Source organism: Adiantum capillus-veneris, chromosome 8, assembly GCF_014529385.1.
Source record: "Adiantum capillus-veneris isolate H3 chromosome 8, ASM1452938v2, whole genome shotgun sequence".
Classification (NCBI taxonomy): domain Eukaryota; kingdom Viridiplantae; phylum Streptophyta; class Polypodiopsida; order Polypodiales; family Pteridaceae; genus Adiantum; species Adiantum capillus-veneris.
The window spans coordinates 104,825,254-104,845,284 of record NC_140938.1 but is presented as its reverse complement, the minus strand read 5'-3'; the positions used below and the strand labels follow the sequence as shown (position 1 = coordinate 104,845,284).

The window sequence follows — 20,031 nt, the reverse complement described above, 5'->3', positions numbered from 1 at the left end:
GTGTTCTCTGCAGGTGGGAGATTTGTGCATGTGTATGCATCGATACCGCACAGTGTGGGCTTGGTGATTAGCTCACAGATTGCAGTGTGATACTAGAGCAGGCGAGGCTTGTATTGACATTGCGGGAGCTCTATTTTGGAGTGTCTCACAGGTTTTACATTGTGTTTCTGGCCATATTGGTAGACAGTTTCCAGGTGTTGTTGGTGAGGTGGTTTTGCTTTCTAGTTTGCTACATTGTGCTCATGACAGAGACAGGTGATCGATCAGATTGTGACCTCTCACAGATGCGCATGTTTGATGGGTCAGACTTTGCGGCATGGAGAGAGTGTATGCTTGATGCATTGACACAGCGAGGGTTGCATCGACCATTGAGTGGTGATGCAGGTAGACCTTCAAACATGTCTGACGATCAGTGGCAGGAGCTAGAGGAGATGGCACTATCTACGCTCTCTTTGCACCTTGCGGAATCTGTATATGCTCTTGTTATGTATGAGACTACTTCGAGAGCACTTTGGCGCAGATTACATGATATGTATGATAGATTTGAGTCATCACGGACTCGTGTGAGACATGTACATTCACGAGCACGCCGACATGTGACATGTTGGTATTGTGGTCATTCTGGACACGTTAGACGGCGCTGTTTTCGTCGTATGCGACATCGTAGGAGACATGGCAGTCTCAGAGATGTATGTAGTGATGCCATGGACTCAGTTGCTTTGACAGTTGAGGCACATGTAGTGTCGGAGTATACTAGTGACGGGGATGTCACTTTTACCTCGAGCTATGCACGAGATGCTATACATGTGGATAGTGCACTCCCTTCGCAGTGGTTGCTAGACGCAGATGCTATGTTTCATGTCACGCCGCATCGTGCATGGTTTTGTAGCTATTCTAGCGGGATGCTTGGCAGTGTACGTTTGACCGATGGATCGGTGCATGCGATAGCAGGTGCAGGAGATGTGAGACTGTCATTACCGAGTGGTGCATCTTACTTGTTACAACATGTGCGCTATGTACCAGATTTGATAGTGAGTTTGATCTCGATTGGTCAGCTTAGAGATTGTGGATGTCAGATTTCGCTACGAGAGCGAGATTTTGTGATGCATTTGGGTTCGCTAGTGATTGCGAGAGGTGCCAGGAGTGGTACAGGTTACCCATTGCATGTGGATCACGCGAGAGACGGTGTTGTCTCTGTGATCACGCAGCCAGGTAGAGAGCGAGAGAGCAGGCGAGTCTCTTTTGCTTGTGGGTTGCAGGATGCTTTGCATGGAGTGCAGAGTAGTGAGCTCGTTGTGCACACAGTTGGGGCACGACTTGAGCAGTCACACAGAGAGGTGACAGAGTCAGACATGCATGCTTTGCTAGTGACTGAGCAAAGCAGAGAGTCAGTTGTGCGAGATAATTCTATGCAGGATAGACAGGTAGAGCGGTCTTGCTCTAGTGAGTCACGACAAGAGGACGTTGTGCAAGAGTCTATGCATACGGAGTTAGAGCATGAGAGCTCTAGTGAGTCACAACAGATTGAGTGGTCATGTTTGCAGTGGATGGTTGCAGAGGAGGCTGAGATGTCAGCGATTATGCAGTCATTCCTTTCTATGCTCGACAGTGAGCATGGGGATATAGTTGTGCAGGATATGTCTTCCAGCAGACACCTAGAGCAGCTGGTTTGCTCTGAGGTTGCACGACAGGTTGATGCGTCTTTTGCGGACAGTCAGGAGATTCATGTGGCTGACACGCCTTGTCAGTCAGAGATGTCTATTGCTAGGGACATATATGTTGATGCATGCTCCGTAGAGCTAGCAGGGCCCGCTAGCATTGCATCGACATTCGGTGGTCTCATGTATGAGATGCTGATCTTGAGACCGGATATCGCAGCTGCAGTGGGAGCATATGTAGTTGGGATTGTCAGTCGTTTGTTGACTGATGATGGCATAGTGCACGAGGGAGATATGCAAGTATTGCGTACATACTTGCAGTACGTGTGCGGTACGTCTGGTGGTGTATGGACTTACACGGGAGCAGGACAGCTGGATGCACACGATCACAGCCAGCCAGTGGGCATCGGTTGAGAGCGGTTTTCTCTCACCTTTTGTAGTCTTTAGACTAGGTTCCCTTGCTTAAAGGCACAGTCACCTTTAAGTGGGAGGTTGTTGGGGTATAGGCGTCTGTGCCTTGCCTGGCCGCCCAAAGTCTGGGCGCCCACTAACTTGTATACCTTATACATAGCATAAGTGTATAGGGGGCTGCTCACTCTTTGGAGTCTCCCCACCCATATCTGTGTGTCGTGTGTCTCCTTCTCTCTCTCACTCTCTGCCTGTGGTGCTCCCCGATCCCCTTCAGATACTGCCATTGATTTGGAATCAAGGGCTTTGGCACACAAGTTTGGGGAACTGGCAAAATAGGGAATGTCAGCTCACACAATCCGTACTAGTTTATTCTGTGCAAAGCACTTATGATTTTGGTTCTCACACTTGAGACCGTTATAGTAGCCAAGGGCTTACGTTTTTGCATGCAAGGCATGCTAAGAAGGTGGCATGGCTTCCACCACTTTATGCATTATGCTTCCGCTATCACACTCGCAACTCTGTCAAGGGCAGACTCAGTGATGGATTGTTGAACCTGATGGTTGGTTGCTATCAACACCCAACAGCACTGAAAGGAACCTAAATCTAGGACTTATTTCACAGGCAAAGTGCCAATGCTACGTCATTTTCATACAACCACGACCCTGCAAGGCAGGTAGATCAAGATGTGGTTGTGTTTTTCTGTTACCTCTCTCAATGAGAGAGTCATAGCAGAAACTTGTTACATGCTTCTAGGATACGCTGCACGTTAGGCATAAGATACACACGAGCATGGCAATCAACTATACATATCATAGTTGTTCAAGGAAAGTTCCGCAGCCCAGCATGCTCTTCTTCTCTCTCGTTCTCTCTCTTTAAGGAAATAATGAAAATCTTCTAAGAAGCTTTTGATACGTGTTTTTCTCGTGAGTCAGCCTGAGCCAAGGTGCTCTAACTTTCCGCTAGCCCGTGGCTAAGATGCTACTCAAATTAGTCTTCATCGGTTCGTCCATTGAACACTAATTTGGACAAGGGCTATGAGCCACACAGGCTAAGAGCCATTGTCAGGCCAAGGGTAAGACCCAACTATTGGCATTCTTTGGGTGATTGTTTTCAAGAGTGAACAGATCTACCCAGGGAAGTATACATTGACGTTAATGGACAAGCAAGGGTCTTGTCATTCAGGATGTTTACAGTGTCATTTTTGCACTACATGATTTCAGTGCAACACTCAAGTTGAGTTTTTGATAAATCTTCAACTCATAGCAGCTGATCTATACAAGGAAGTATAGATGCAACAATCAGTTGTGACAGCATGGCTGTCCACCAGAGCTAGGCAGTCCACTTGTGTGGATTCCATGTTCTCTCTATAGCACTACGGAGTGTCTATGGACATATTGTTTTGGGGTACGACCCGGCGGGTGACTGCTACATCATCCCATGGGCATTGAGGATCACAATTTGATCTCTCCCAGTTAGCCTTTCAAGGAACAAATTTCGCAATCTACCACGCGGTAGTGGACAAATTCAACTTTTGGTTGATTACAATCAATATGTATATGGTTGACTATGTTGATAACCGTTACCTGCTAGTTGAGCAATTTCTACACAGGGTCTTACCAAGTGGTTTGACAACGTAGATTCTATGCGGTTGACTATGTTGATAACCGTTACCTGCTAGTTGTGCAGTTTCTACAGAGGGTCTTACCAAGGGGTTTGACTACGTAGATGTTAACCAAAGGGGTTGGATTGCGAGGGCAACACCCATGGTTTCCAGTGTAATACTGTTTTTTTTTTTTCAGGTAGGAGACGTGCTCCTCTCCGTTTGAATACGGGTAAGTGAACATTCCGTTCAAATCTCCAGGTACGCATCTATTGATTTGGTGTTATTCCTTTTTCAGTATGCTTTACTTGGTTTTTCAAGACGTATAAGTACACTTGAATGTTACAGAGCCATGCCAAGGGCATGTCGGCACAAAGTATTTTGGGCCAAGTGTCCAATCTACCTTTTTGCCTTCTGCTGTTGCGAACCTACTTGTAGGGTTCGATTTGGCACATGTTGTCACATGGGATACAACATGGTCTAGGAACTCAAGGAGCTTGGTTTAGCCAGTGTGGAGCATGATAATGAGGGTCCCTCTCACTCGCGTCGCAGAGTGTTCGTAGTTACCTCCACACACAAGTACAGCTCGTACTTGATGGATGTCACTTTTCCTGGCATCCTTACTTGAGACATATTCCACATGTGAGAATATGAGTCTCTGGGACTGACACTGGCGCCCAATTCGAAATGATGTGTCGCGACGAAGTCCCTAGGTGCTGGTTGCATCCGTTCATTAGACCAATTGACGCACACAGTATCAGGAACAATTTCAGTGGCCAAAAATTGTCGGGTACTAAGTACAGACTTGTTGTGATTACAAGTGCTGTGAAACCACCTTAACGGAGGGTCATTTCTACATATAGCAAAGTATGCTACGTTCATGAGAATGTCTCATGGTTGGTTCCTAGGTGTGACTGGGTTGTCACATTCTATTATGGTCCAACTTTTGCTGCAAAGTATGCTACGTTCATGAGAAGGTCTCATGGTTGGTTCCTAGGTGTGACCGGGTTGTCACATTCTATTATGGTCCAACTTTGTTGCAAGATTTTCACGTAAGTATCGTGGAAAGTCTCGTCATGGAATTGCGGTTTGGATATGTTTGTGTTAAATGCATGCACACTAGGTGTTATGGACCCTAGTGTTTAACACAAATTTATTTGGAGCGGCATGCAAATCCATGGACTTTATTCTTTCGGCACCCTTTTGCATTGCTAGTGCAATCTCTCTTGCAGAATTTGTATGAGTTTACACCCTGCCATACAAGGTGATGGCTGAGTATGGATGTTAGTGATTGGTTGCTGGAACCTCCAATCTACCTTCAACCTAGTTGGTTGTCTCCATTCCATATCGAGTATATGGTTGGATACTCAATGGTTGAGTCATAGTTTGTCGTCAGTCGTGGAAGACTGTCTGTAAGTGGTTGGGGAAAGTACCTCACTCTTACTGTTGTTATTCATCCCACGTTGGATGGGCAGCTTACAAGTATTCTATTTAGTACTAAAGGATATGCTAAGCGCATACGTTAGTAAACCGTGCTAAAGGATCTGCTAAGAGCATACGTTAGCACAATGCATTTTGAATAGGTGATTCTCTCCTTATTCTAGAATTTTCTTAGGTTAGGTTTTCAACTTTGAACACCTGTTGTGGTGGGGTTGGATACCGATAGTTTCATAAGTCAAGGACTTAGTAGGTGTGCTGACAGAGTATGTTGGCATGTAACCTTTGTTAGGGGTGAACATGTGGTTCTGTGTGTTCCAAAATGTTCAGAAGTCTGACATGAGGACACTCCCTATTCTATCTTTCAGTAGCTATGAGCTTTTCAAGATACTCACATGAGTTATCATGAGTTACCATTTAGATACGGGTGGTTGCAAAAGGACAACAATGTTGAAAATCAAGATGTTGCTCTTGGTTTCATTGAACCTCCTCACTGCATTAGGTATCGGTCATATGGACAATTGGCCCGTGTAGAGGATGCCAATAAGGACAACATCAGTGTTCTTACGAAGATACTACCACTTGTGTTTTCGAGGACGAAAACACTTCTCCAAGGGGGGAGTAATGTCAGGCCAAGGGCAGGGCCAAGGGCCAGGATGGACATGCGGTCAAGGGGCGCTATATTTAGGGGCTAGGAGTCTATATATGGCACGGTTGGGTGGAGAGTTGCATGGTCCAGTCCCCCGCGGTCTTACATTTTCGGACTTAGATTGGGCTGGTTTTTTTGACACGCGAGTGTCCACAAGTGGTTTTTGTTTCATGCTTGGAAGTTCATGTATATCATGGTTGAGCAAGAAGCAACCTATTGTGGCCACTTCGAGTTGTGAGGCTGAGTACAGGGCAGTCTTCACAGCTACGGTTGAGTGTGTATGGCTCAAACACCTTATGGCTGATTTGGGTGTTGGACAGGACACTGCCAACACTATCTACACTAACAGTCAGAGCGCATTGGTAGTTGCGAGGAACCCAGTTTTTCATGCTCGCACAAAGCACATTGAGGTGCATTACCACTATGTCAGGGAGAGGCTCTCAGCAGGAGAGATCAGCTTGGCTTATGTGCCAACACAGGACAACCTTGCAGATCTTTTCACAAAGGCATTGTCTCGTGAGAAGCTTGAAGCTTTCCGCAAAGCTTTGGGCTTACTCCCCTTTGTGGACTAATCATGTCCTTCGGGCATGGCACTTCCCTTTACTCATGTTCCAGCTCTCGTTCACCGCATCACTCTAGGGGGGATTTGTTACCATATACATGTGGTAGTGATGTGTGTGAACACACTAGGACCGTCGGGGCATTTTTTCCCACTTTAGGAGGTTTTCCCCCCCGAGCATTGTATATACGCCCATCACTCTAGGGCTATCTATCTTTCCATTGCATACTAAGTAACACACTCTCTATTGTGTGCCTTGAGCTTCCGTCGTCTTCTCCAAGCTGTGTGCATTTCTCTGCAACCCTAATTCCAACATCAATGCATGAGCCGATGCATCTTTTACATCCCCACAAACTTGCTCAGATATAGGCAAAACAACTCTAACAGTAGCAATCCTTGCAGCAAGACCTGCAACATCCTCAACATCGCCTGTATCCTCAGAACCAACACATACATCAATGCCTTGCACAATGTTCCAAACTCCCTTTGACACAAGAACATGTTGCATCATATAAGCCCACATAGGGTAATTTTCCCCATTCAATCTGTCCTCAATAGCAAACATCTTGAACATATCTGTGTTGTTGTCAACCATGGTAAATGTTGCTCTTGATGTGAAAACTGCCCAAAAAGAGGAGAAGGAAAGCAAAACATCACGTTCTATATAGTAAAAACCATAGAAGACTGTAAGGGACCTGTTTTGCAAAAAACAGCAGTGACATAATTTTTGCACAAAATGACGAAATAGCATGAGTAGTACTGCATGTAGTGGAAACGGAGGCCGAAATGAACCCGGATCAGAAATCTGAGCAACTTGAACTCTTTGAGCCTACCTAGAATTTTATGGGCCTACGAACGCTCGCCAAAGCTCACCAAAATCGGAGAAAGTGAGCAAGCATGTGCTGGAGTTGCTGGCGACTAAGCCCAAGAGGATGCAACCTACTCTAATACCAATTGTTGGAATTAGGGTTGCAGGAAAACACACACAGCTTGGAGAAGACGAGGAAAGCTCAAGGCACACAACAGAGAGAGTTTTACTTAGTATACAATGAAAAAGATAGATAGCCCTAGAATGATGGGCGTATATACAATGCATGGGGAAAAAAACCTCCAAGTGAGGGAAAAAATGCCCCGGCGATCCTAAGTGTGTTCACACACATCACTACCACATGATAGGTTTGAAATTGAGTCTTCATGATACTGGGGATCTTTCCAATGCTACTCTTTATCAGGAGATTGCTATTGGATGCCTTATTTATGTATGTAATATGAGGCTAGATATTCAGTTTGCAGTCTCATAAGTCATTAGATTTATGCATAGCCCAGGGTCTAAGCATTGGCAGGCTCTTAAGAGGATCTTTCTCTACTTGAGTGGCACTTTACATCTTGGTTTGTTTTATCCCAAGGAGGATCATTGCCACTAGATTTGTATGCTTTTTTGGACTCAGATTGGCTTGGTTGTTATGACACGTGAGTGTCCACAAGTGGTTTTTATTTCATGTTCGACATTTCATGCATATCATGGTTGAGCAAGAAGAAACCTACTGTGGCCACTTCTAGTTATGAAGCTAAGTATAGGGCAGTCTGCATAGCTATGGTTGAGTGTTTATAGATCAGATGCCTTATGAATGATTTGAGTATTGAATAGGACACTAGCAACATAATCTACATTGATAGTTAGAGTGCATTGGCAGTTGCAAGAAATCCATTTTTGAAGTGCACGAGCGAGAGCATGGGTGTATTTGTGTGTGTGTGTGTGTGTGTGTGTGTGTGTGTGTGTGTGTGTGTGTGTGTGTGTGTGTGTGTGTGTGTGTGTGTGTGTGCACATGCGCAAAAATGGAGAAGAGAGAAGAAGAGGAGACACATGTTGTGGACTTCAAACACAATAGTGTTTAGGGTTATGAGTCCTTATTGTTTTATGTAGAATGAATGGTCAGTGTTAGTTCTTGATTAGTGTCCGACCGCCCAACACTTAGGCGCTGCACATTGGGCTTTACCACCCAAGAAACCTCCCACTTTAAGGACAATGTGCCTTTAAGTTGGGGTGACAATGCATATATACATACAATACAAGTAGACAATAACCATGATCATCTACCAAATGCCCATGAGTGCTTGACAATGTGCAAACTGCTCTGAAGGTAAGCCCTTCGTTAGAAGATCAACGGGATTCTCACTAGTGTGAATCTTGGCAAGCTGCAACTACTTTTCTTCAAGCACCTCGCAAATGAAGTGATACTTTGTATCTACATGCTTTGTCTTTGCATGAAACATAGGATTTTTTGCCAATTGTATAGCACTTTGTCTATCACAATGTAGCACATGCATCTCAACATTGATTCCCAAGTCTCCCACTAGTCGACCAAGCCATATAGATTCCTTGCAAGCTTCCAAACCTCTGACATATTCATCCTATGTACTAGACAAGGTAATGCAATCCTGCAAATGAGATCACCATGAAACTGCACCTCTAGTGAATCCAAAAACATAGCCTGAAGCAGACCTTCTCTTGTCCAAGTCTCATGCATAATCTGCATCCGTGTAACCTATTACACATGCTTCCTTTCTTCCAAATTAAATGCACGTCTTTTGTACCATTCAAATATTGCATAATTGCTTTCACTACCTCCCAATGTTTCTTGCCTAGGTTTGACATATATTTGCTAACTACTCCCATTGCAAAAGCAATGTTAGGACGTGTAGCAATCATGGCATACATCAAACTCCCAACTGCATATGAGTAAGACATTGTGGCCATTTTAGCCTTTTCCTCTTCAGACTTAGGGTATTCATTTTTAGAAAGTAATCACATATGGAGGCAATGGATTACTCAATGCCTTCCCCCTCTCCGTATTGAAATTCTTGAGTACTTTAGCAATGTACTCAAATTGAGACAAAAAAACCAATTTCTTGCATCTATCTTGCCTAATGTGCATGCCAAGGATATGGCTTGCTTCACCCATGTCTTTCATTTCAAATTTCGCCTGTAACTCTGACTTCAAGGGTGAAATCTCATCCTTGCATTTCTTGGCAATGAACATATCATCCACATAAAGGACCAAAATCAATAAACTACCATCTTTAGCTCACTTAGTGTAGAGGCAGTGGTCCATTTTGCTATGTTTGTAGCCTTGAGAGAGCATGAATGAGTAGAATTTGTGATACCACTCTCTCAATGACTGTTTTAGACCATAAAGAGTCTTTTCTAATTGACGCACCAAGTCTTCATTGCCCTCCTCAACAAAAACTTATGGTTGCTGCATATATACTTCTTCTTGAAGATCACCATGCAAGAATGCTCTCTTGGCATCCATCCGGTCACGTTCCATGTCCTCTTTAGCAACCAACACAAGTACACACCTTAGAGTAGTCATCTAACAACCAAAGAAAAGATATCATCAAACTCAATACCCTATTGCTGCTTAAATCCTTTAGCAACAAGTCGTGCCTTGTACTTGGGTTTACTATCATGAGATGTAATTTTCTGCTTGTACAACCATTTTCATGGTAATTCCCTTTTACATTTAGGCAACCAAACCAACTTCAAAGTTTAATTCTTATGCAGCGAGTCCGTTTCTAATTGCATAGCTTTCTCCCACTTTGTCTTGTCATCCATTGACATGGCTTCCTTGTAGAAGGATGGCTCTTCGCAATCTATCAACATAATGTAGTCAAATGAGGGAGTATATCTATCGTGAGGCCTTGAAACTCTTTTAGACCTTCTAAAAATTGGTTTTATCTATTTTCCCTCAGAAATATCTTGTACTATAGGAGGATTCTAGCCTTGTGTCAAACATTAGGTACTTCTCAGACCTATTGTGAACAACTCCATCTTCTTGGAATTATAACTATCATGTCCTCCACTATATGCACATGCTTCTTATGCATCTTCTCTTTATTTAAATATATGTCATTGCTACAAATAATCTTTTTACCTTCAGGATCCCATAACCAAAATCCCATCTCAGTAGGATTGCCATAGCCAAGAAATATGTATTTCTTTGACTTGGGAGCCAATTTGCTTCTAATCTCCTCATCTAAGGAGATCTATTAATAAGATGGATAGCAATTGTTAACACTTTTGCCCAAAATCCATTAGGTAACTATGCATTAGACAACATGAGATGTAACTTATCTTGTATGGTATGGTTCATCCTCTTAGCAACATCATTTTGTGGAGGGTTATATGGAGCAGTTAAATCTCTTTTGATGCCTTTGGAATCAATAAAATATTTAAAGGCTTTAGTGACATACTTGCCACCATTGTCTGATATTCAGCACTTGAATTTCTTTCCATACTGATCCTCCACTAATGCCATGAAATTCTAAAATTTTGAAAGGACTTTATCCTTCTTCCTGAGAGGATATACCCACACTTTCCTTGAGAAGTCATGTATGAATGTAACAAGGTAAAATGGACCTCCCATGGATACGTTAGGCATAGATCCACACACATCACTATACACTAACTCTAACGCCTCACTTTTTTTTAATGTTGCCCCTTTTGCGTGGTAATTGTGTTTGTTTACCATAAAGACAATGCTCAAAAACTGAAAAGTCTGAGAAATTGAAGCCAAGAACATAACCAAAATGAGACAAGATTTTCATTCCCTTTTGAAACATATGTCCCAAGTGATGATGCCACAAAGAAACACTTGGCTGCTCGGTCACATAGTTTACATGGTTTGTTAACATTGATACATGTAGCATATACAAAGTCCCAAACTTTGAACCATGTGCTACCACTAAAGAACCTTAGGTGATCTTCCATGAACTATGACTAAATGTGCAGTAATATCCTACGTCATCCAATTGTCTTGTTACTAATCAAGTTTTTGGTAAGCTTTGGCACATGTATCACATTCTTGAGCATGAGTGAAGAACCATCCTAAAATTTGAGTTGCACATTGCTGACACCAACTTGTCACAAGCAAAATCATTGCCAAGATGAACATGACCTTTATGAGACGCATCATATGTACTAAACCACTCCCTGTGAGGAGTCACATGAAAAGATGCATTTGAATCAAGAACCCGATCCTGTAAAGCATAGTCCATCAGTGGCAACCAAAAAATCTAAATCCATGGTGGATGTGAGATAAATATCTCCATCTGAATCTTCAACAATAACATTGTTGATGTCTTCAATCTTCACACTGTTTTCTTTAGTCTTGCCTTCTTCCTGCTTCTTGTTTTTAACTTTCTCTTCTTTCCACTTTCGTCAGTCTTTCTTCATGTGGCCCTTTTTGTGACAATGATAGCACTTAATGTATTTTTGGCCACATGATTTGCTACAAGATTTTTCTCTTTGATTTTGCTTGCTCTTTCCTGTGATTGACCATGAACAACGAGAGCATTGCTACTACCACGAGAAGCATCAAGATTCTTCTTGCTAACCTCTTTAGTAAGCAAATTGCCCTCACTGTTAGCACATGTTAAACCATCAGGAGGTGTTGAGTTATGTATGGTTGTGCAAAAAGTATCTCAACTTTTAGGCAACGTAACCAGCAAAAACACTTCTTTGATAAAATCGGCTAACCGCTCCTACAAGTGGTCGATCTTTCACACTTTTGGATGCTTTGTATGTACCTAGAATCAAGAAGAACCTTTTATCTATACCTGCACTTGCAAAAGTTGGTCTTATAATTAAGTTTGTGGATGGCATATCATAGTTTTGGTGATATTATTATGGCATATAGCAATTTGTTTTGTGGTATGTATAAGCTCAATGCTTATAAGAATTTGTGTGGAAGATTTAGGTTGCACAATTTTTGATTCAAAGATACTTTCATATGCAAAACTTTGGTATGCACATTTTTGTCATTTGAATTTTGTCCCAACAAAATGGTATTGTTGAGAGGAAAAACAGGTCACTTATGGAGATGGTACAATGTACGTTCAAAAAGTCAAGATTTGTCACATGCATCTTGGCTTGAGGTTATCATGTGTACTGCATATGTATTATTAGGGGTCCCACTAAAGCATTGTAGTCTATCACTGCTTATGAGGCTTGGCATATGTATGCATTACATAGCCGAATTTTCAATATGCATTCTCGTAGGTGAGCAAATTTATGCATAACCTAGTTAGTGTCTATACCTTGGAAGGGAGGTAAAAACTACTAAAGTGGCACTATGCATCTTTGGGTTTTTAATGCCCAAAGGAGGAAAATCATTGTTACTAGATCTATATGCTTTTTCAAACTTGAATTGGGTTGGTTGATATGACATGAGTGTCCACTAGTGGTTTTTGTTTCATGTTGGATAGCTCATGTGATAAGTACATAGATTAGGGTGGATAGATTAGGCTAGCATTCACGATAATGGTGAAAGCATCATGTGTAGCCACACTAAGCACAATTAGGAGACTCAATGCACAAAGAGAATAGGCACAAACCGGATTGATTATTGAACTAGAGTGTAGTACATAGTGAGCCATTATATAGGCTTCTTGGGAAATCTTTGGATGACATCACAAGTGATGGTAGGCACCAAGATCAGCCCAAATCACCTCTTGGTTGTACATACCTCTCCATGGGTGTGTGTAGCATGTGGAGTCAATGCAAGCATCAACTAAATCAAGTAGGCAAGTCTAGTAGGCAAATACATTGAATATAGACAAGGTAGAGTAAGGGGAGAGCTCCATGGTGTGGGCTTAGGCACAAATTCCTAACAATCCTCCCCTATTTGTGTCTTAGCACATCAAATGTTAAAGGTACCTTCTAGTGGGGTCTAAGTCTCCCATCTAGATAGGCGTACAAAAGATTGCCTCCCCTAGAGAGTATTGGCAGTAGGGTGTGGTCAAAAACCCCTGCTCTTGAGAATGGTAGTCAACAAGGGTGTAGGGCATAAGTTCCTCCCTCTTAGAGAGTTGTATTCAAATAGGGTGTAGGAAAAGAACAAATTGAGTGCATCAGAGTACATCTACGTAGCAAACTGCTTCTTGTCTTCTTCATTAGATTCTTCAAGGATGTTGACTTTACCTTTATCTTTGTTTTTATCTTTGTATAGACACCAATTAGACCCATGATTTTTTTTACCACAATGCACACAAGGGTTGATTTTGTAACATTTATCGGATGTGTGATTAATGTGATTGCAGTAATTGCATCTTTGCTTTATTTGGTTTCTTGATGATGTGATGAAAAAATCTTCTTTAGAAATCTTTGTGTCTCAGATCTCCTTCTCGTGCTCTTGGGGTGCATTGATGACGTCTTCTAGGTTTGGTATAGGCTCCTTTGCTATGAGCACAATGAAAATCTAACCATAGTCTACATCTTGTACCTCTTTGAGTAGAATGGCTACTTGGTCTTCGTTCTCCATTGGGCATTTAATATATGCAACTGGGTGCATATGCTCTTCATTTGATTGACAAGAGAAGCGAGATCTGTTCTTGGTTGCATGGTAGAGCTGCATTTTGAGAGAGATTTTGGAGTGTTTGGCTATAGCTCCAAAGTGTCTCTCAAGCGTGATCCATGCATCATATAAAGTAGTGCATTCGTCTAGGTAGTGGATGTAATTATCCCCTACAATGGTGACAAGGATCCCTAATTTTTTAGGTGGTATTGAAGAATCTCGCTCACATCCGCCACCAAGCTCCACCCAAAAATAGAATGGGGTTTGACCCTGGGAGCCCACTCTTTCAAGAATAAGTGTGAGCTCATCTAACCGACATGCCAAGTGTGCTTCCTTGTTGGGGATGCCAAGATTTGCAACACATAAGCTTGTCACAGCAGAAACCCGAGGCCTTGTGAGCTCACTAATGCTCCAAATGAAACATGTTAGGGCTCATTAGAGAGCTCTTGAAAATCTCCATGATCACACACATATTTAGAAGATGTTTGGGACTGTGATGAGCTCCAAAAATTGATGTTTAAGTTAAGACAATACTCACGTACACACACAAAAAACAATCCAATCTTTTACTATGCAAAGAGTCCCTAAATGCAATGCAAAGCAATCATGAATGGTGACCATCCAAGCAAGAGAGATACATGGAATGACCTAGCTTAAAGAGATTAATGCAAATGCAACATTAATGGGACCTAGTGCTAGATTGAAAACTTGATCTAGCTTTTTAGCTTTGATACCACATGATAAGTACATAGATTAGGGTGGATAGATTAGGCTAGCATTCATAATGATGGTGAGAGAATCGTGTGAAACCACACTAAGAACAATTAGGAGACTTAATGCACAAAGACAATAGGCACAAACTGGATTGATTGAAGTAGAGTGCTAGTACATAGTGAGCCATTATATAGACTCCTCGAGAAAGCTTTGGATGACATCACAAGTGATGGTAGGCATCAAGATCACAAACATAGTTGTGAAAGTATCCTTGTACTTAGTCTCCCAATTGAAAGTGGCCATTGTACACTACTTCTTGCTCAACCAAGATCTGCATGATGTTAGGAATTTGTGCCTAAGCCCACACCATGGAGATCTCCCCTTACTCTACCTTGTCTAGATTCTTTGCCTACTTGATTTAGTTGATGCTTGCATTGAATCCATATGCTACACACACACACACACACACCCATGGAGAGGTATGCACGACCAAGATGCCTTTTGACTACTTGGGTGTGAGACAATAATCTACCACCATGGTTTATACTGACAATCACAATGCTCAGTACTTGCAAGGGATCTAGTATTCTATGCTCACACAAAGCACATTGAGGGGCATTATCATTATGACAGGGAGAGACTCTCTACACGAGATATCAACTTGTCTTATGTACCTACGCAAGGCAACACTACTTATCTTTTCACGAAGGCTTGCCTCATGAGAAGTTTGAAGCTTTTCACAAAGCTTTTGGCTTACTTCCATTTGTGGAATGATCGTGCACGGCATGGCACTTTCACATACATGAGTGCCAACTCATGTTCACCACATCACTCCTAGGAGGAATTTGTTACCATATTATGGTAGTGATGTGTCTTAACACACTTAGGAGGCTCAAGGCACTTGTTTCCGTCATTTCTTGCCTCAGGTTTATATATGCCCATCACTCTAGGGAAAGCCTTATCTTTGTATTGACACACTCAATAACACTAGTTCTTGTGTTGTGTGCTCTTGAGCTTCTCCTTCATCTTTTCCATGTTTGCGTGCATTCATGTAGCCGTATTTTTTGCCATACTATGGTGATGTGTGTGTCAATTAGGATCACTAGGACACTTTTTTCCTCATTAGGAGTTTTTTTTTTCCCCTGGTTGAATATACGCCCATACTCTAGGGCAAGCCTTATCTTTGTATTGGCACACTCAATAATATTACTTCTTGTTGTGTGCTCTTGAGCTTCTCCTTCATCTTCTCCATTTTCACGTGCATACTTACATCTGTATTTCCAACATCATCATACTTAGTTGGGTTCTATCTCACAAAAATAGATTCCAAAACTTGAATAAGTAATCAGTAGTTATAGAGTGAGATTATTGAAAGGCTAGTTACTAATCAGAGCTAGGATCTAGAAGATTAGGAGACAATGATCTCGTTATTACCTATAATAATATCGTCTTTAGATTTTGATACATCGTCACAAGATCCATTCATTGTTCATAGCTTCTCATTAGACAAAGTGAATATTAATATGGAGAGAGGCATGTAGCTACATCATTGCTAAAACCACAACTAGACACACCATGAAATGAAGAATTTTCACCTCCTCTCTATTGTAGGAGCGACTCTTAACATTAGGAAGAAGCTACATTATGGGATACATTCTTCTTTGCCCTTCTTTAAGAGGGAATATACAGTGGAGCATAACAATACATCAATGTTGTCAAGCACCATCATGATCCTTAGTAATCAACATACAAAATGCATCATCGTTGTCAAAGCCTATAGTAAAATGCTACAACTTTTGTCTGTTTTTGGCCTACATTAGAGCTTCAACTAATTCTGCATTGGGCTCCACTTAAAATTTCTCATAGGATTGAATTTTGGAAGCTAATGAAATTCACAAGGTTCTTACACGCTTGTCCTTTTACATCTAGCCTTTCCCCATGATACGTTGGTAAAATATAGTGCAAGCCTTTCTAAGCATGTGGCAATTGTGAGCATTTCAACATTCTCTAGAGCTCGTTGTAACTTACTTTTCTTGGGCGTCTAGGGATGCTCAATGACAATCCCCAAGTTTTCACTGCCTTACTTTTGCACTATTACGATAATGAGTCCCTCGGTGCAGTCAGCACTATCAATTGTCGGGCAACGAGACTTACACTAATTCATTGTTCGTCCTATGTGTGCTCTAGGCCTTTTGCTTTTGTGGCTTCGAGGGTAGCTACCTTTCTATTAAATCAAGGCCTGAGAGTTGGCTGAACATCCCAGCTATTGACGTGGCAATTAACGATCTCTGTTTGTTTGTCTGCTTCTGGTTATAGGTGAAGCCATCGAGATCCTGCATGGCCATGGAAGGGCTGCAGAGAAATGTTTTTTCGTGTGAACAGAGGTTGGCAGGACGAGACAAAAATATGTCGTGTGAACGAGCCCGTGTAGGATTGGGGCCGCGGCGGTGAGATTACTCGCCGGGCGAGTGCCGGCCGGGTATAGTGTCGTCGGCGACCTTCCCCGTACGCTTTTCTGACGCCATCGATGACCGGTATGTTACAGGATGCAGAAATAACGCTAGCCGGTTGCCGGTCACCCCCACGATTTTCATTATAATTTTCTGTTCTCACTTCCTCTCTGCTCTCTCTCTCTACACGCGAGCCGCGGCATATATTTTCTAGCCTCGGCCGTCTTTCTCACAACATTGTCTCGTCATCCTCACCTGCAGAATTTGCTTCCGCCATAGCCAACACTGTTCCCTCTCTCTCCTTCACTCACTCACACCCGCACGCACGTCCCGTTGAAGAGACTTCCGCTCTCTAGAAGCTCACTGTCCGTGCCACAGCGAGTCTCTCTTCCGCCCCGGCGACCCTCTCTCCATCATCTCTTGCTTCGCAGAAACCCTATCTATGGCAGATTCTGGCTTTCCCAGCCCTCCTGCTGTGCGGTACCGTGGCGTCCGCAAGCGACCCTGGGGCCGGTATGCTGCAGAAATTCGCGACCCCTGGAAGAAAACCAGAGTCTGGTTAGGCACATATGACACCGCTGAGGAGGCTGCGCATGCGTATGACAATGCGGCACGCTCCTTGCGCGGCTGCAAGGCCAAGACAAACTTCACCTTCCCATTGCAGGATCATATGCTGGCTAGCACTCAAGTGCAAAGCACGAGCCAAAACAGCTCTGTGGAATCTGCATTGAGCAACATTCCAGCTTGCCATTGCCAGCTTCTCTCTGTGTCACAGCCAAGGGTGGGCTCTTTGGAGAATAGTAATGTGCCCTTGAGGCCTGTTGGGTATTGGAGAAGTCTCTTCACTGGCAGTAATGGAGTTGCTAGCACGGTGGAGACAACTGAGTGCGTCTGTCCACAGAATTATCTTCATTCTCTGCAAGAGAGAGAGGATATGGTTTCAAGACATCAAGTGAAGCTAGAGCTAACATCATGCTCCCCGGGATGGGCATGCAATTCTTCCCCAAGCTTTTGGGGCTTAGATATGGCTAGGATGAAGGTGCAGAAAAGCTCGGACGAATGGAAATTTACAATGCTGAGGCTGAATGCGCCCGATGTGCAAAGTGATAGTGGGTCATCGTCCTCTGTTGTTCTTGATGGGGAGGCTGCCTCTCTCTCAAGGAAGAGGCCCTTGCTGGACTTGAACCTTCCTGCCTCAGCTTGCGAGGAGAGCCCACAGGATTGCAAGAAACTCTGCTCATGGTCTTTATGAGGAATACAAGCCTGGTTTTGGTCTCTTCCTATACATCCCCTACTCTTATTGCTACGACAATTTTGGCTTAATATGTTTGCCAATTTTCCTTAACTGGTTTTCACCAAGGCATAAAAATTTGCCTGTTTTTTTAAAACTCATTGTACAGCTAGCATCCCCCCCTCTACAATTAGTTTAATTGAGGTGGTATTTTGCTTCACCTGACAACTGTTTTGGTTTCCACTTGAGGACTATCAAGTCACTGTTTCAAAGACAAATGTACATGCTTGTTTATGATTTTTAAGTTGTCTGTCTCTCTTTTGCTTTCGGTGATTATAGCCCATGTTGTCTTCTCTGACTCATACATGTTGTGCAAGTTCTGAGAAACTATTTTGTGAGATTGTCATTGCCTAATGTCGAATCAAACGGGGTCACATTTTGGTTTCCGAAGGGTCTTAACTTAATCAGGGCATTGTTGATCCATTGGAATTGTGCTTGTTGATTGAATTGCGGTCTCAATCTTCGCTTAGTGCATGAGATAGGGAAATGTAGTCCAATGAGAGGAAGCCATGGCACACTTCAAAGTTGAAGTAGTTGGCTTCCTATAGTAGATGCAAAGAATGAGGGAAGTGGCATGGCATTAATTCACTTATTGTAATACATGAGATGGATGCATAATGCTTAATCTAAAGCTCATTTTTTATGATAGTGGTTATGATGAAGCATTGTCTATGTGTCTTGGATAGTTATTTAAAAGGACATTTCAATATTGTTTGCATTAATTGAAATATTGAAATGAAATAATCAATTTCCATTCAATAAGCTAGCAATCAATAGCACTCTACTCAATTTATGTTAAAACATCACAAGATCAAGTGCCGACCTATTGGCCCTATGCAATTTTTGACAAGGTGCAACATTACGTTAAGTAGGAGAGATATTCTAATAGCCTAAGGGTATTGTCACACACACACACACACACACACACACACACATATATATATATATATACATATATACATATATATATATATATATACACATATACATATATATATATATATGTATGTGATATATATGTATGTAAACATGGATTTGTATAGTGAGATAAGGTTGGTAAGAAGCTAGCTTGCGTGCTTGCCTCTCTTCAAGCTTGTAGATTGAAGGGTTCCCTGTACTTTGGAGAAATTTTTTTCCTTGGTACACTCATTGGAATCAAATACACAAATAGAGTACTCACCTTTAAAAATAGTGAGTGCATGCTCCAAAAAGTTGAAGTAACCTTATTTGGCTACAACCCCGTCAAGGTCCAAGGTTGGGGGGTTGCACATTTGGACCGTTTATTTAGCATGCATTATGTGCAGTAATCCATGTGCATGGTTGTCGGATTTCTGTCAACTCAATCGCCGTCACAAAGAAACGACAACGACGACGTATGCTCGACACTTGAGCAGTTAGAACTCCATGAGCAATCGACACCTCAAGCCATTGGAATTCAGAAATCCTTGCAGCGACAAGTAGCTTCCACATCAACACCCGGAATATCTGTATGTCAACTCCTTAGTACTCATGTGCATGTAAGCTAAGGGCTCAGTCTGCTCAGTTGCACGTGTTCTCAAGTGCATGATCTTCTTTTGTTGCAGCACACTGGACTTGGCACTTGCATGCATTGTACGCTTCCTTGGCCCCCCTCCCCTTGGACACTTGACAGCCGGGAAAGGTCGTCCAGTGACCTTTCCCACGTGATATGTGCTTTCCCACGTAATATGTGCTCCCCCATGGCTTTCGGCCTTCGCCGTTCGCCATGGGGAGACACGTATTACAGGGAAAGGTCACTGGACCACCTTTCCCTACCCCAACAAAACAAGTCTCATCTACATGCTCACCCTTGTGCCCTCATTGACATGTCTAAGGATGTGGCCATGCATGCATTAGTTGTTGTATTGTATAACTTATGCAATTATGCC

At 42.6% G+C, this 20,031-nt stretch overlaps 1 protein-coding gene across 1 annotated transcript; it reads left to right on the top strand.

The window, feature by feature from the left end:
* The first annotated feature begins 17,018 nt into the window (after nt 1–17,018).
* Nucleotides 17,019–18,305, top strand: LOC147452679 (uncharacterized). The gene has a single exon (XM_086518993.1). It carries the CDS (start codon nt 17,276–17,278, stop codon nt 18,083–18,085), a length of 810 nt encoding a protein of 269 aa, XP_086375119.1. The 5' UTR covers nt 17,019–17,275; the 3' UTR covers nt 18,086–18,305.
* The last annotated feature ends 1,726 nt before the right edge of the window (nt 18,306–20,031 follow it).